The following is a 17442-nucleotide window of genomic DNA, read 5'->3' on the forward strand; positions in this document are numbered from 1 at the left end:
TTCTAGGCTTTGTACAACTCCCGATGAGCTTCTGTGAGAATATTAATTAATGGGATGTGCCCTCACTACTTAGATATTCACAGTGTGATTCTAAAAGAAAAAAAAAAAATCAGTGTCACATGAGAGCCTTGTTTCAAATATGAACCAGTCCAATTTCTTGCAGCACAGTGCCTGAGCAAATCTAATAGACACATGGCAACAGAGACTCCTTGAGCCAAAAGTCTGTGCTGGAGGGACCAGTTATCCTGAAAATATGGAGGTAACACGACTAAGGGTCTAAGGCCATGCTAGTAGCTCTGTGACTGTACTTAGGCACAGCCTTGAGCGCTTTGAGTGAAATGCTAACATCAGCATGCTAACATACTCTCAGTGACAATGTTGATGTTCAGGAGTAATAATGTTTATCATGTTGACCGCACAGGTGAGGCTGATGGGAGTGTCGTTCGTTGTCAGAAATCATTCATCAAGACACATTTTTCATCATTTACTGCTTTTAAAATAACTTTGTATAATGTGCATTTGAACCAATATGTAACTGTGGGCATGATGTACACAAAAGCTAACGAGTGTCACAGCAATCAACAAGAAAGATCGCATGATATTTTCAATAACGCCCTATCGCTGTTGCTTGAAAGTAAGTTGACCCTACCTGCCAAATAAACAGGCAGCAGGAGTAAAGAGTCAAGTAAAGAGAAGGGCAGAAAAGACAGTGAGGATGGAGGCAGAGGGTGGGCAAACATCTCTATTTTATAGAGCATCTCCACAGCAACAGAGCACAGCGGTCCATTAGAAGTATTTTATAAAAACAGTCCATTAGACGCAGAGGGAGCCTGGCTGCAAGCGACAGACCTTTCAGGAAGACCATTTGTTGTGAGGATGAAAGTTGTGAGTGTGTGCAGTTGCGTATGAGTGTGTGTGTGAGTGAGTAAAAGAAGAGAAAGTGTGCGTGTGTGTATGTGTGTGTGTTTTGATTGTGCCAGGCGAATGCAACATATGTTGTTATGGCAGCGGTGAGTGAAAGTGTAGACACTCAACAGAGGGACAAAAGAGCCAAGACAAATCCTTGCTCGGTGTCGGTGTCAAATTGTTTATTGGGGAAGTCACCATCTGCCTTTTTTATTTTTTTATTTTTTTTTACTGGAGTCAAACTGTTGACTTAATCAGGCATCAGCCCATCCAATTTACCACAGTGGCCTCAGGGAGCAGGAGGGTTATTGCCTCTTTTTCGGCTTAACAACTTGGCCTGACAACACAGTGATTACTGTGTTAGATTTAACAGCTCTGCATGTCATTTTAAAAGGAGAATGGACAACATTAGTACGGTTCAGTTTTTGGATGAACTGAGGGAGCTGTTGATTTGACTGCATGGTCATTTTGGAGACTAGCTGAACTGCATACTGAGAGATGTTTCTGATATTTACTTCACCACATTAACGCTCATGAGGTGAATGGACCCTGTAAGCCTCCTAAACAGATGCAACCATCATTCCCTTATTTCTTAAACCGCTCATTGGATGTATGAGCTCTTACCTTGGTTTTATCATGGGCATCTCAAAGGTGATGTTCTCCACCACGGTGGCGTTCAACAGCCAGGGCTTCTGGGAAGCATAGGCCACAGCACTCCTCTTCCTACCAGCCGTTTTAAAACACAGAGTCAGATGAGTCACACAAACAAGATAATGTCTCTCTGTTTAAATCTGAGCTCTTAAGGAGTCGTTTGCTTCACACATGGGTTAAGATTAAGAAGCTGTTTAACCTCTGGACCAAAGGGTCCTCAGCCTCAGAAGCAGGTGATACATAAACATGACTCCAGCCCTTAAAGACCTGGTCCAGGGATCATTTAAGACTGTGGAGTCAATATGCTGTTGAGGGTCGGGGGCAAATATGCAAGCAGAGGGAATATTTCGTTCTCTATGGTCTTCAGTGGATTTCCAGATAACCATTAAAGAACTTATTTTCTGCACTGCTGATAATGGTGTTGCATCTCCATGGAAACCGCCGGTTGTGTAACATGCTGTCTCCTGAGCTCACCTGATGTCGCCGTCACCTGCTGCATCTCTGTCTGTGGGACTGCAGAGAAAATGTCAAACACAAACACGCACACAAACATTAGATAAGCGAAACTGTTCCCCTCAGATAAACAGGTTAGTGACATGACGGTGACCGACTCCACCTGACACCTGCAATGATTAACGAAAACACAAACACACACACTAACCCATATACTCTTCCCTGCCTACAGCAATCATGACACTTCTGAGCAGCCCAAACACAAACAGGCCAACCATTGCCCTACATGAACACATCTATCATTAACTGTGATCTTATCCTTCCTAAAAATAACACCCACACCCCACCCCTCACCCCCCCTCCTAATTTTTCTTCCTGTAATTTGCTGATATGGAAATCAGCATCAACCCGTTTGGACTCTGACGCATTCGGTTCTCAGAGGATCGGATTCCTCAGGCTGAGATTAGTACGTCAACATGATGTTAGCTGCTGTTCGCTGGTATCTCACTCATCTAATTTATGTCTCTAAGTGTAAGTTGTGCCATAACTGCAAAGGCAGGCAGGCTGTTTGTGCTGAGAAAATGGAGCTGGTGAACCACACAATATGTCTTCAATGCTTCATTCCTAACTAGAGAGCAAAGTCTGTTGCTGATCCTGACCAATGCTTTTCTTATGAAATATTTTATATTTTCAGTATCATATATTGTTTGTGGGATGAGGTACTTTGGAAAACATTTCTAAACTCAATCTTAAACTGGTGCATGGCAGTAAGTTTCTGTTATTTGGCTCACACTGCACGCAAAATCTATCTTTAGTCACGGTGCCCCAGCTAGACTACAAAAACAAACGTGTGACATCCTGTACTGTTATATACACTCACACCCATCAAACATTATGTTGTATGTTGTAATGTATATGTTATGTTACAGTATAAACACACAAACAGTGCAAAGACTCTCACATTCTGTCACTGTCTGGTTTGCCTTATTGTGTGTGTGTGTGTGTGTGTGTGTGTGTGTGTGTGTGTGTGTGTGTGTGTGTGTGTGTGTAGGTAATGCCAGTGAAATTACAAATAGAAACACTGATCCACAGAGTGCTAAAATAAAATCACTATTTGCTTTAGCTAAACCGACAATGATTGTGAACTCTCAGCAGAGCTATATTTATAATGGGGATTTATAGACATTTGATTTAGCAACAGCCGAATCAAATGTCTATACTGTCATCAAAACAGTCCACTACAGGATGTCTGCAGTTTGAAAATGTTTCTGTAACCCAGGCTGCAAATAATTTTAGTCAGAGATTTTTGAGTTTGAAAAGACCTGACTAAAAGTACAGACAGACACTGTAGGTTTGTGTGTTTCAGTTTTCAGTGTTTGGGCCTTTTCCCACTTTATCCGCAGCACTCACCTTTCATCTCCCTCAGACTCCAGGATTGGCAGGCTGCAGAAAATAGCAAATAACAAACTATAAGTGGAGGCGTTCCTTACAATTCTTCAAATGAAAAAAACACAGTGAAAACTCTCAGGGGCCACAGGGGGAAATTATTTATCAATGATTGTTATTTACTATCATTTGAATGGCCTTGAAACTCACATAAAGTACACACACACACACACAGGCATTCACATGCAGTCTCCTAACCTTAAAATTCATTAAGATCTGATTGGCTGTTTGTGGTTTTGCACATGCTCAGTTGAAGCTGCAGCGTATTTTTAGCTTTGACAAGTTGACACCTCAGTCTGTCGCCCTGAGAAGGTGACTCTGATCATGTCTGACTACAACCAGAGAGAAAGAGCTGAGTTTACTGCAGCAGCCCTTACAGCACCAGAGACCACAGCTGTCAGGGGGTGACCTGGTGACTGACATTTTAGAAGCTCTGATGTGCCACATACAGAGATGTAAACACCGCTGACTGCGTAACGTGCCTGCAAACTGCCTGTGTAAAATAAGAGAAACTAACAGAAGCAAACAGGGTCAGCAACCCTAATCAGGAGGTGTCAAGATGAAAATAAGCCCATGAATAACATCAGTTTAGAGTTTGTGCAAACGGAACAATATATTCTGATAATGTACATTTCTGTATTTACATTCATTCATTTATGTATTGTTTAAGTTTTTGGTAATAAATACAAATATTTGAAATATCACTGAACAGGCTGTAATGTATATAACTGTATTTGTTTTTTGTTTAGTTTTTTTCCAAAAAAACTCATCACTTTTGGCTTACATTAATTCAGTATTTTTTTTTTTTATTAAAATTTTAAAAAAACATTAAAACATAGGAAAAAAAGTTTTTATGTAAAAATTAACATACAGAAAGGACATCAACAGATTCACAAAATAAGAGGGCAATGCAGCACTGATCAGCTGATTATAATCATTAAAAAGAATAAAAGTTAATAAAAAAGACTAATTACATTATTATAAATGTAATGAAAATTACTTTTGAAATGATAGAAAGCTCTTAATATTAAGTAGGTCTGGTATTCTCTATCTTGGCACCATCATATAATCTCTGGCGATTTCGGTAAAAGTCAAAACATTTCACACATAAAATGTACTTTTCAGACGTGACATTTTTCCCAAATATCACATGTGGGTTATAGGGAAAAATTTTACTTTTTGAAGGCGGACAACAATTTGAAGTCCTGGCGTGAAAAAAAAGTGGTGATAATGTTTTTTCAGCTACTCATGATGCTCTGATTACAACATAAAAATCAACAAGTCTAATATCTCATTGACTTTTTCTCAGGGGGATAGGGATTTTTTTCCCAATTATCAGCTAAACTGAGCCACTTCCAACAACACACAGCAGAACACTCCTTCAGAAAATAACCTCATCAGACCTCATCAACTAATGACACTTGAAAGACACTGGACGGCCTGAATAGACAGCTGATTGCTTTAATCCTGCAGCCATCGTAAAAACAGAGTAATCATGCAGGAGCTAATGACTTAAAGCTTTCATCTTTGACTGAACCACCAAGGACTATCTCCCCTTCATGTCAATCAACACCTTGTAGGACTCAAGGTTGTGTCAGAGGAGAATTCATGAGGGAGTCGTACAAGACGGCGTCTATCAGCAGTGGGAAAATCAACCATCAAAGCCAGGCTGGGGAACCTCCCACAGTCTCTAACTGTCTTAACTAAACTTAAACGCCCATCATTAAAACTTAAACACACCCTAATGATGACGGGGAGTAATGGTGCATGTTCATTGTGATGACCACGCCTGATAATGAAAGAAAATGCTTCCCTGTCTGTCAGCAGTCATTTCATTCTCTTGAAAAATCTTCACTTGCTTTTGTTGGTTTTTTGATGAATAACTGTAACCTAGCTGCAAATAATATATTGATTGATCCTCTCCTGTGATTTGGGGTCAACATGAGGTCAACTGGTTGATGTGCTGCAGTTGATTACTCGGGGTCATGACCTCGCTGTCCAGCTGGCTACTGCTGCCCAGTTTTCTGAGACTCTGGACTTTACTGCGCACACGACACCAAAGCTGCACCACTTTGGAGACTAAGGTCACTATACAAATAGTCTTCCACTTTAAGGGCAGAGAAATCCCAGGCACTCCCTGATGAGTGCCGAATATGGAGTGAGAGAGCGGAGGGTGGAACAACAGGAGCCAGAGAGAGCAGGTGGGTGAGGGGTCTCACGAATGGAAATGACAGATTGTGTATGTGAAATCCAGTCATCTCCCTATGCTGCCCTTCATGACCTGTAACTCGACCCATCGAGGTTTAATCAAAATCTAATTTGAGTTTATTAAAAGCAAGTAACCAAAGGCAAGATACAGACAGCATGAAGCACATCTTGTTCCTGCTGGTGTGATCATACTGCTGCTCTGTTAACACTGGACTGATTAATGCACTCTGGTAACCAATGGTTAAAACCACGTAGCCACAATGCCCACAGTTTGAGTTCCAATTGAGGGACTTTTGTTTCACGTTTAACCTTGAAAACTGAGCAACTCCACCTGCCGAGGAAGATCATGTGATATGATTGAAAGCTCCAGAACAGCTACAAAACAACCCTCCTGGTGAGACTGTTTGGTTGGGTAATAGTTATTATTACATGATTATATAAACACAGCGAAATCATGAACACCATCAGCTGATCAGTAACAGCTGACTCACCAATCGCTGTCAAGCCAGCCAATGAGGTCACTCTTCACATTAGTTACGCTGTTTACTCGCCTTTATCCTCTATTGCCGTTTGCTTCACATGTGTTTCCTATGTCTGCTGGGTCCTGCTCTGTGCTGGATTTGTCTCACACTAAACAGGAGTTATTTATGGACAGTCCTCAAAAGCAGACCCTTCCCCTACCAGAAACCACTGTTCGTCCATGCGTAGCTATAAATGTCGCTGACTGAAACACAGCACAACAATAACAACAACAAACATGGTGGAAACATACAGACAAACCCCTCTGAATGTTTGTCTGAATAGATCCAGGGGGCAAAGTATAAATGACAGCTCCTTAGTCTCTCCCCAGGACACATGATAAGTGAAAGGCTTCAGTGCTTGGCAGGGTGCACAATCCAACCTAATATCAAATGGAGTGCCAGTGTGACCCTGGTGTCAGAACGGGGGGAGAAACCCTATATGTGTGTGTGTGTGTGTGTTTGGCTGCCAGGGACACTGTGACAATTATATAGGGGGAACTAAGCTTTGTTGACAAATGGAGAATGATGGCTGAACTATCCTGGATAGGTGACAAGCTATCAGAGCACAGAAATTTAGTTTGAGCAAAGTGTCACAAACTGTACTGAACCACCAGAACAAAGCAGAAATTTGAATCTTATACTGTATATATTTTTTACAAAGTACTACAGGGAAATCATATTACATTTATTTAGCACAGTAGGATCCAACCTGGGGCTCAGGGCCACCTAAGAGGTCACAAGGTAAAACTGAAGGGTCACAAAATGATCCAGTTTTTCCCAATTTATTGTGAAATACTGGAAACGTCACTTTTTTCAACATGGAGGTTCATTCTTGACACATATTTGTGATGCCTACTAGCAATTTCCGGAGGTTTTGGCCTCATGCCATGGTTTTCTTCAGTTACCGCATATCATTCCATACATGAACAACTGAGCAAGTTCAATGTGCTGAAGAAAGCTGTTGGGCACAGTTGAAAGCTCAGGAAAAGACTAGAAATGTAGAATATTTTATCACAGATCACTTTTTCAGTTGATCTGCTACTAAGGACACATTGACAACCTGATACAAGGGTTATAAGTAAACATTACTTTGCTTTCAATGAGGTCTGGAATCATTGATTTGGCAGAGTCTTTCATCCAAAGTGACTCACAATAAGGACGTTCAACCGTCATAGAAATATGAGCCAGATGTTGCCAAAAACTGTAAGAGTATTTTTTAAGGAAATGAGATGGTAGTGAGTCTTTTTTCCTGAAAGGTTGGTTCCCAGCTTGTAGATGCAGCAAGTCTGTTGGGGATGTTTTGACATCTTGCGTTTGACTCATTTTGGGTCAGCGGCGCATGAATGGTTCTTCACTTCCTCCACACTATCTCCCTGCCATAAATAACAAAAGCTGCCATATCAGCTCTGTTTCGCTGACCTACAAATCCATTTTTGTTATATTGCCGTGTCATGGTAAGAGGGTGCTTGCAGGTCTGATTTTGAAGGTAATTACTTTGTCCTGTCAGAGACGTAGAATGTATTGCTGCCCAAGACTATATATATTAACAAAGCACCCAACCTTCCTGACAGACCAATTACCAGAGAGGTTTAAAAAGCTTGAGTCGGACAACCACAGAGGCTGAGGATGAGGAAGGAAGATTTGCCATGATATGGTCTAGGTCTCTCTGGGAAGCAATTCAATACAGAGTCGTCTTTCACCTCTGGATTGACATTTCATTTCAAGAATAAATTGCATAACAAACAATACATGGGTTCCCCTGAGGGGCCATATTGCTTTCTAATTGAATGGACATGGATGTGGTTGATATACTGGGGTGACTGCTGTATAGATGCTGCCATGTTAATGAGATCAGCAATTCCTTGTTGAAGGAACTCTTATGCACGGAGAGCGTCTTTTCATTTAGGCACAGAAGATAATTAATTACAGTAGATATCAGATAATTAGAATAAATGATGATTAGCACCAACATTCTGCACCTGTCTTGCAACTTGAAGGAGAATCATAATTATTTTCAAGGAGGACTTTATTTTCTTAGTCTAATTATGCCATTTGTAATTCACCTCTCAGCCTCTCAGGCTGATGAAACAACAGTAAATTCAACCATTCAAATCAAAACCGTGATGAAGATATTGTCACTGAAGTATCAGAATTGATTGGACAGACCGGTTTTTAACAATGAAACTGTGACTGACCTGTTCCAGATGACTGTTCCTGATATTCTCTGCATCTCTCCCAGCGCTGCTAGCAACAGAGATGATTTTCCACAACCCACCTGGCCCACAATCATAGTGAGCTTACCTGAGGGATTTGATGAAGAGGGAAGGCAATAACACAGTAAGTAAATCACAGAGCGAAATTGGAAGGAGCAAATAAATAACAAAAAAGGAATAAAGGAGGTAGATTGTGCATCACACAGCCTGACGCTCACCAAAAGGAATCTTGATGTCCACATTAGAAAGCGTTGGTGGTCCGTCGGTCCAGGTGAAATAACCACTGGTTATCTGAAAACATGGCAAAGATGTCAAACTGAGATGGAGTCACTCTTTGACAAGTAAATATAGACATGTCATCACTCAGAAATAATGCAGAGTGGCAGAGAGGCAAGAAGAGGAGCATGTTGCCTCATTCTTATTCATTTCATGCCGGGGAAGGAGTGATATTCACTTGCATACAAGATATTGTGAATGATGTAAAGAGAATTAATTAAATTTCCACAGCTAGCTACAGAGCTAGATAAGATTTCTTTTTTTACATTTCATGATAATATGATCTGCAGCATATTAAAAACAAGCATCATTGTACCGCTCTTAAGCAAATCAGTCCAACGTGAAGAACTGCAGAGACCACAGAAATCAGATGCATCACTCAGTTTTGTCAAAATGTGATCAGTGGTGAATGAGGTTTAATCTATGCTCTGATGATGAAACCAAGTAGTCCTTTCCTCTGGAGCATCACTTTGCAACTGAAGTCGCTGGGGAAAAAAAGCTACCGAACACAGATGATGAATAAAATATATCGCATCTAATTAAATTTGAGCATAAATGTAGGCAAAAACATTAATGTCACACAGGCTGAGGGCATAACTCAGCCAGACAACAACAAGACAAAAAACGATTTTAGATTTTTTTTCCCTTTTGTGAAGAAAGCTCTAAAGGTCATACCGGCTACATGACTGGTGTGATTGTGACAAAACCTGGAGGGAAAGTGTATTTTCCTCCCATTTGGTTGGTCAGTGTAATTTTCTCTGACTGACCTTTATCAAAAGATACAACTAAAGCTGCAACATTACTGTTTCAACTGTGATCAAACTTGGAGGAATAATGCGTCTGACTGGGCCAAGTGTTGTCTGCGTTGGACATATTCGCTGTTGCCTTTTCTGATATGTTCACTTCTCTCTTTCTCTCTTATTCTCTCTCTCACCTTGATACAAATGTCTTGGTCTCCGTCCAGGGAGGGTCCATGGCCCTCACAGTCTCCCTGTGAGCTGTAGTTGTTCCAGTCGTCCCTCGGGGGGCGCTTCCGGTTCACTACCTTCAGGGGCTGGAGGTACCGGGACAAAGAGGAGGAGGATGACGAAGGGAAGGATTTAGAGGATGACTGGAGGAGGGTTGTATAACATCCGGCACAAAGGACACAAAGGGGCAACGGTGATATTAACAGGAAGACGTTGAGGTGCAGGAGGACAACAACGTTCACAACAAAGTGAGACAGCCTGGATGCAGCAGCAGACAAGTTAGTGAGAAACAAATCTTGTCTACCTTGTTGTTAAAATGTGCATGTGTTTTATTTTTACTCACCACAGCCTGGTACCTATTTTGGTTGTGATTACTGGAGCCAGAGGTTAACATCGCACGGGGCTCCTGCTCATCTCCAATCTCATCGCTTAAGAAAAACTCACTGAGCCTCTGAACGCTGCAGATCAAACCGTGGAGAGAGAAACGCAGAAATCAAGTCAGCCATGATGAGAAAGATAAACTGAAATCTGTATGATAAAGAGACAAAAAACACACTGACAGCTCACATAGGCTGTAATCAACTACAGCAGCAGACACATCAACACTGATCCCACAGGCAGCAAACTGCACAAGCAAGTCAGACTCACTCTCATTCATATAAAGATAACAGCAACCAACACACACACACACACACACACACACACACACACATCTCTGAATTTAATCTTTTATTTTGCTTCCTAAATGAGAGCAAATGCTTCCCTCTGCTGATACATAAATCTCACTACTAAAAAAAATCTGTGCTAAGTAACAGATCTCTCTCACCTGGGACGAATTCCCTTCATTTTACTCACAGAGACACAGGGTATACAATATAGATGCTGCAGTGAAGCAACTATAGACTTCTACAGTGTATGAGTCAGGATGAGAAGTGTCGCTATTATCAAAAGAGAGGTATGACATGAGAATGATTCATGAAACATTTAATGTTTAATAAATGTGTAATAAACAGCAGAGAATGCCAACTTTAAAAATGAAATCTAGCAAAATATATTTCAAGTTGCACACCAACTCTGTATTTACAATATTGTCAGAGTACATGTTTTTCCTCTACAAAGAAGCATTTTCTCATGGTGGAGAGTGAAGATAAGCTGAGGTGCTGACGCCACATTGTGAGCTTTTTTTTTTCCTGGTGTCTGACAAAGTGTGTCACATCACATGGTCCCAGAATAGACATCTCAACGGATCAAATATAGCTTCTACGTTTAAGAGAGAAAAGCCACCCTAGTTAGAAGAAGGTGCTTACAACAGCACAATGGCAGGAGATAGCCTCCTAAAAGCCCATACAGAAAGTGAAGCAGTCATTGTAATCACCCCCCACCCCCACCCCCATCCATTACAGTACACTCCTGCCCTGTGATCATTTTCAAAAGGCACAGAGATAACCTGACCTTTAAGAATGGTAACAGTTTACCTTAGTAGAAAGGTATGTCCACTCTGGGCTGTACATCTGCCATTCTGCCATTTTGCAAGGTATTGTAGTTGCACCTGAAGTGTATCAAGACATCTTACACAGCCAAACCCACCTCTCTTAGAGTGTGCAAGCTAAAAAAAACAGGTTGATCATTTGCATCCCACCTGTACAGCTCTGAGTACAACCAGAGGGATAGAGAATTATTGAGCTGTGCAGGATTAGCGGCTGAAGGGGAGAAATCTGTAGCTGCAGCCTCCTAATCACAACAGATGTATAAAGCTAATTGCTGAAAAAAAAGGGGTGCAATCAGCGTCACAGACCAGTGTGCACTGTGTTACATTAACAAAGGTTGATCCAGTAATGCAGCTGATCCATCTACTGCAGGAAAAGGTCAAGTGTTTTATTTTATCTTGTTGCCTTTCTTCTGTTCTGCTCAGTGTTTCAGTTGTTTCAGCTCCACATGACTATTTCAGACATTTCTCCACCAATAAACACTCAAAAAAACAAACCAGTGTTTCCTGGTTTATCTATAGATTATAAAATTGTTCTTTGTTATTTATTTTTTTAAAATCAGCAAGAAAGTGCTGTGAAGATGACTATTCAATTGTCTGCGTATTTTTTTAGTTTCTCACCTAACAAGAGCCTTGACGGTGGAGCGCACCACGCTGGAGAGCAGGAAGAGGGGGGTGACCAGGATGTGAAAGAGGGACAAAGAGGCAAAGGCCACAGCTGGGGACAGATCAGCGTCCTCGGAGATGTGAACATGAACCACAAACGTCTGCAGGATGAGAAGGAGGACAGCATGGCTGAGGTTAGTCTTAAAAGCCTGGAGTTAGATCCTTGAACTTTTTAACTTTTGATTGGCTGTCAGTCAACCATGGTTCAGTTCAAGGTAAAAACCCAGTTAGAGATAAACAAAGTAGCACTTATACTCTAGCACAGCTGTGCTATCTAGAGTTTGAATAGCACGATAAAATCAAATCCAAAGATCATTTGTCTACATTTGTCCTCAATTGTCATCCCTCTCCTTGGTATCTGTCTGACTTCTTTAATTTGTCACCACTCAGACCAACAACCAGGAAGGACTTCTATAAATACAGACAGGATTTAGTGTGGTGCTGTCAGACAGCCCTCCACTGTGTCCCTGTGAAATGTCACTGGACATCTTAGAGTCAGACTGCCTGGCACTGTCTCCGCTCTGTCCTTCACACAGCGGCGAAGTCAACAGGATGCACCCTGCTCAAGAGTTATTGGCTCTAACTAGACAAAACAATAGGCAGACTCATCTTAAGCAGAGCAAACCAACGCTTTTACTTTGAATGTTGGAATTAATGACAATACTGGAAATGAAACTCACCGTCAATACAGCTGCGATGGGAATAGCTGCATTCATGAAAACTGAGAGTAGAAAAGAAAGACAGGAGTGTATGAGACACTGGAGGGATTTTTTCTGACTTCACACAGTATAAAACAAAAGATGTAATCTAGAGAAGGTGTCTGTCCCTCTCAGCTAAGATGTGGTTTAGATATCATCGTAAACCTTAAAGGGGCTGTGTTTGTGCGTTTTTTCTTCACAAATCAAGATGTTGTAAAGGGTCCTCTGGGCACCGCTACATCTTCAGGGCAGATTGAAGGCTACAGTGAGTCACTATTGGAAAGTGACCAGATGGGCCGGGGCTAGCTGGTTAGCATGCTAACTTCAGTAGAGAAAAGATGCGAGAGTTAAAATTGGTGTTGCTTTCCACCACTGGAGACAGCTCTTAGTGAGTAAAGGAATGAAGTTTGATGCCAACCTCGCAACATTTCTTCTATACGGGAAGTAAACTGCTGTTAATGCTAATAATGGCTATGTAGCAATAGCAAAACTATATATTTTTTTATTTTAACTTCAACTGAAGAATTATGGTTATGTATGAGATGAGACATCCAACCAATTTAGACAGGCTCAAAAATACTGCAAATTAATACAAGGGCATCACAGCATCCTGTACTTGTGTCTGGTGTGAGCATTTGCCTTGTTTCTGTTCTGTTCTTTTACTCTCATAAAAATGTCAAGGAGGAAATTATGATTGCTCACTCTCCAGAAATCTGCATTATTGATCTTAGATTGGACACAGTCTATTACAAGACTGGAGCCATGCAGACTGCAGCTAGTGTTCATCAGAGAGTGTGGAAGAAGATAAGGAGGACAATCTGCAGACAATAAACAAGTACTAAGTGATCATATTGTGCAGTGGAGTATTAGCTAAATGGAAAGTGACTGGAAGTAAAACAATCCCTGTTAGCCCTGTCTAAAACATTAGTTATCAGTTTTATAGTATATATGTTCATTGGCGATAAAACTAGAATTACAATAAAAACACATTAGGTATGATAATAGTGATGAAGTATAAAGCCATGTGCAAATAAATATTAAACCTTTTGCACTAGTTCAGGAAATGTCAGTGGTGCAAAGTTCAGTGTGTGCAGGGGAAACAAAGTGCCTCACTGGATATGGATGTGTAAATAGCGAAGGCCTGCAGGCTTGTGAGCTCTTTGCCCCTGGTCTCCTCCACACTGTCACAGAAGATGTGTTCCCAGGCGTACAGCTTCAGCAGCTTGATACCCCGCAGAAGCTCATTGGTCTTCTTCAGACGCTCGCTGGAGTACTCCTGAAAGCGGAAAGGGAGACTTTGATTATATAACCATAATTTGACACATGAAGGTCTATAAAAGGTGCAGTCAGGGGGCAACGAGCGTAATCGTCTCTACCGTCAGGGTTCAGTTGCCCGAACAAACATATAAGCCATCAAAGCAAAATGTTTTCTCTTGTATAAAATCCTCCTCCACAACATCAAGAGGAAAACAGCATTATTGAATTTTACACTGCTCGAGGCAAAGTGAGCTCATCTTGTGTGATCTTGTGACATTTTGTTGCCTCTTTTAACTGTATAAATCAAACGCAATTTTGAAGTGTCCAGCCAAGTGTGTGTGTGTGTCTGTCTGAGTGTGTCTGTTTGTGTGTGTGTGTGTGTGTGTGTGTGTGTGTGTGTGTGTGTGTGTGTGTGTCATCATTATATCCACTTCATTACCTGGCATGATATGAACAAACCAATATTGACCAACACTGTTTGCAAAATTCTGAAATGATCACTTTGAAACAGAGACCGCTCAGAGCCCACACACACTGTAGACGACTCTGTTTACATTTTATTTTACCAAGTGAAAAGTCTAATTGTAACCAGTTACTTTAGCAACAACTAGACTAGCCTCTGCTTCACTAGAATCAGTTTCTCTGTGATGACCTGAAGTAAACCATTTTTTTAACACTCATTTAAATGACAAAACTACAGCCATGCAAGCTGCTCTCTGAGGTTGTAATGCTCGCTGTAACAAAACTAAACTCTCAGATAAATAAACCAAACTGTGAGCAAACTGAAATCTTGAACTGATGATGGCGCTAAATGAAAAGTCATCAGATCATCAAAGTTCACAAAGACCATAAAATGTCCAAAGTGAACTGCATGGTATTTCATCCATACCTGAAAAACTAATGTCTACCTGTCAATGGAATTAGAGGAAACGTCTGGGGATCACCAAAGTTATTAGGGTTCATTCTCTGGGGACTGTGAATGTCTGTACTGAATTAATAGAAATCCATCCAATAGTTGTCAAGTCCTTTTTACTAAAAGACAAATGTCAACCTCATGGTGGCATCGGAGCAAAAGAAAAGGGCGTGACCAAAGTCAATAGGCTGCAACCTCTGAGGACCGTGAATGTTTCTGAAGTTAATGGCAATCCATACAATAGTTGTCAAGATAATTGAGTGTGGACCCAAGTGACTGGCAATAGCATTGCACCCTTGTTAAAAAGCCAATGATTATACTCACCAGAGTGCTCTTTTGCGTGTGGGACAGCTTTGTGGCCACAAAATATTGTACAGGAGCCAACACAGCGATGACAGTCGCTCCAATCAAGGCACTGATTCCCAAGAGGTAGTAGAGCAGGATCACTCCCACAATAATCTGAGACAGAAAGAAATTAACAAAAGGACCTGAACCTTGTGGAAATAAAACAGAGGCAGTCTTCAGTTACACAACGCTCCCCACTGTCCTTATGAATCCACATGACCACAATGCACCACTTTGTGAGGAGCAGTGACCTTAAGCATAAGGGCATCATCAGCATACATGCAAGGAGATGTCATGTAAGTCATTTTTGACGCTTGCTATTAACAAAACACATATTGATTGAATGGCAACAACCTTTGAAGAGATATTATTATTTATACACTGACATTCATACATACATGCTAACAAACGAAGGAACACAAAGCTGCAAATTTCTACAAGGTTGTGGATTTCAAAAACACAATTCTTTACTCCAGCGTCGCTCAGTAACAATAGATTAAGAATGATCAAACTGAAATATTTATGAAAATGAAGCTGTCTTCATCCTCCGCTGCTCAGGTTGTTCAGTGTCCCTCACATGCAACTTGCTCTCTCTCTCTCTCTCTCTCTCTCTCTCTCTCTCTCTCTCTCTCCTGGTTTGAAAGAGAGATGAATCATGTTTCCACCTGTCCTTGGCAGTTTTCCAGCCACCCTGAGCGCGTGCTGGGTTCAGAAATCTTTAGGACACTCAGAACCAGATAGAGATGGATGTGACATTTCACACTCACACATCCTCTCCTTCATCTGCCACAGGATAATGGGTTCCACTGGGGACAAGGTGGGTCATGGGTAAAAGCACAGCAGGGTTTCATGCTCTTTCCTTCGTAATAGCTCTTTTAAAAGTAAAGCCTTTTTACAGTGGCTGCCTCTGTGGCGTGAGTCATGCATAACCATGGTGTTTGACATGGAAATGGCAATGTACAGTCGCCGCACAATGAAATCCCACGCAGTTTCTGTCAGCTCTCACCTCTGTCACATCTGATTTAACACTGTGTTCTTGTTAAAAGAAGAAAAAACACTTCACACTCCAAAACAAACAGCACCGCAAGCTACCACTCCTGGTAAATACACCTGTTCCTTTTTGGGAGGTAGGTCATTTTGTCCAGAATCTAAAAACAGAATATGCATGAAAATATGGCTGCAACAAACTTTCCAAAATATTCTCTCATAAAGCAGTGAAAATGTAATAAAGCCTGAGCTGATGGTAAATGGAGTGTGTCTATAAAGTACTTTTCCAGCCTATTTACCATTCAATCCATTCACACACTGATGGCGCAGCATCACAAACAGTTATGTCATCAAACAGCATGTATTGTCTGACAAACACCTAAAGAGTGGAATTTTCTATCTCATAATACAAAAAGCAGCAAATCTTCACATTTGAAAAGCTGGAATTACAGGTTTCATTTCAAGCAATCAATTAATAAACTAATCATTTCAGCTTAACATGATCTTCTGTGTAGATACTAGTATGCTTTTCGGTCTTCAGCGTCATTTTATGTAAGATTACTTACATTATTAGAATTAATACATTTGTGGCCCAGTACTGGACACACAGTATGCCAAGTCTCCTAGGCTAATCTCATAAAATGTCTGTAAATCATTTAATTGTAGAACATAGGAATAACTGTTTTATAATCTGAGATGACTACAATCTGTAACAAAGATAAAGAGCCACGACTGACACATCTGACATCACCAACCAACTTCAAAAAACCCAGTGAGATGTGCCATGCGGGAAGGAGGAAATAAAAATCTGCACAAGGGATTCATTCACAGTTTGGGCCAGACAGGCGGGTACAGACGGAGAATACTAATCCAGCTCAGGCCTCAGAGGAACCAGCAGGCTTATACTGCCACAGCCTGTTTCTGACATGCTGTGTGAGCTCTGTCCTTTCATCTATTAATATAGCATACACATTTTTGCTGAGAGTTTGTAGCAATGCCTTCACAGTTTATTGCCTACTTCAAATATGTTTCTTTCGGCATTTGAGTTCCTGTTGCCTTGTGAATTGTTGAGTAGCAACATTAAAATATTGAAACATCGTTGGCTGTTTTTATGCTTTTAAACTGTCTGCAGAAATTATACCACTGAGAATGCAATAAATCAAAGATTATCATGAAGACAATATAGCAGGGAGACTAAAATGTCAATAGACGATGCTGTCCCTTGAAAAAAAACTGTGTATGCAAATGTCATGTTTGTGTAATTTTGTTTTAAAAAACATTATACAGGTTGTGTTTTGGGCCATAGCAAGACTGTTTGTGTTTCTCTGTTGTAGTTTTAGCATTTCAGAATGATAATCTGCTTCAGACCATTTCATGAAACAGAAAAACACATCTTTCAGATGTTCATCACCACCAAACCAATGTATTGACTGTATGCAGTCTAAATA

The 17442-nt window shown here is 40.9% G+C and overlaps 1 protein-coding gene across 1 annotated transcript in view; it reads right to left on the bottom strand.

Annotated features, from left to right (window-relative positions):
* The window catches only part of abcc8 (ATP-binding cassette, sub-family C (CFTR/MRP), member 8), a 51979-nt gene that overhangs the window by 16566 nt on the left and 17971 nt on the right, over nucleotides 1-17442 (bottom strand). Inside the window, exons 10-20 of the mRNA XM_071504009.1 lie at nucleotides 14987-15121; nucleotides 13606-13768; nucleotides 12475-12515; nucleotides 11750-11895; nucleotides 9986-10100; nucleotides 9609-9728; nucleotides 8617-8689; nucleotides 8381-8486; nucleotides 3421-3453; nucleotides 2032-2070; nucleotides 1531-1629 (exon numbers count right to left, since the gene is read on the bottom strand). Of these exons, the coding sequence (XP_071360110.1) occupies nucleotides 1531-1629; nucleotides 2032-2070; nucleotides 3421-3453; nucleotides 8381-8486; nucleotides 8617-8689; nucleotides 9609-9728; nucleotides 9986-10100; nucleotides 11750-11895; nucleotides 12475-12515; nucleotides 13606-13768; nucleotides 14987-15121 (1070 nt within the window). The remainder of the gene's footprint in view (nucleotides 1-1530; nucleotides 1630-2031; nucleotides 2071-3420; nucleotides 3454-8380; nucleotides 8487-8616; nucleotides 8690-9608; nucleotides 9729-9985; nucleotides 10101-11749; nucleotides 11896-12474; nucleotides 12516-13605; nucleotides 13769-14986; nucleotides 15122-17442) is intronic.

Source organism: Trachinotus anak, unplaced genomic scaffold (assembly GCF_046630095.1).
Source record: "Trachinotus anak isolate AG129_WGS33_773 ecotype Australia unplaced genomic scaffold, CSIRO_AGI_Tana_v1 ptg000002l, whole genome shotgun sequence".
NCBI lineage: Eukaryota > Metazoa > Chordata > Actinopteri > Carangiformes > Carangidae > Trachinotus > Trachinotus anak.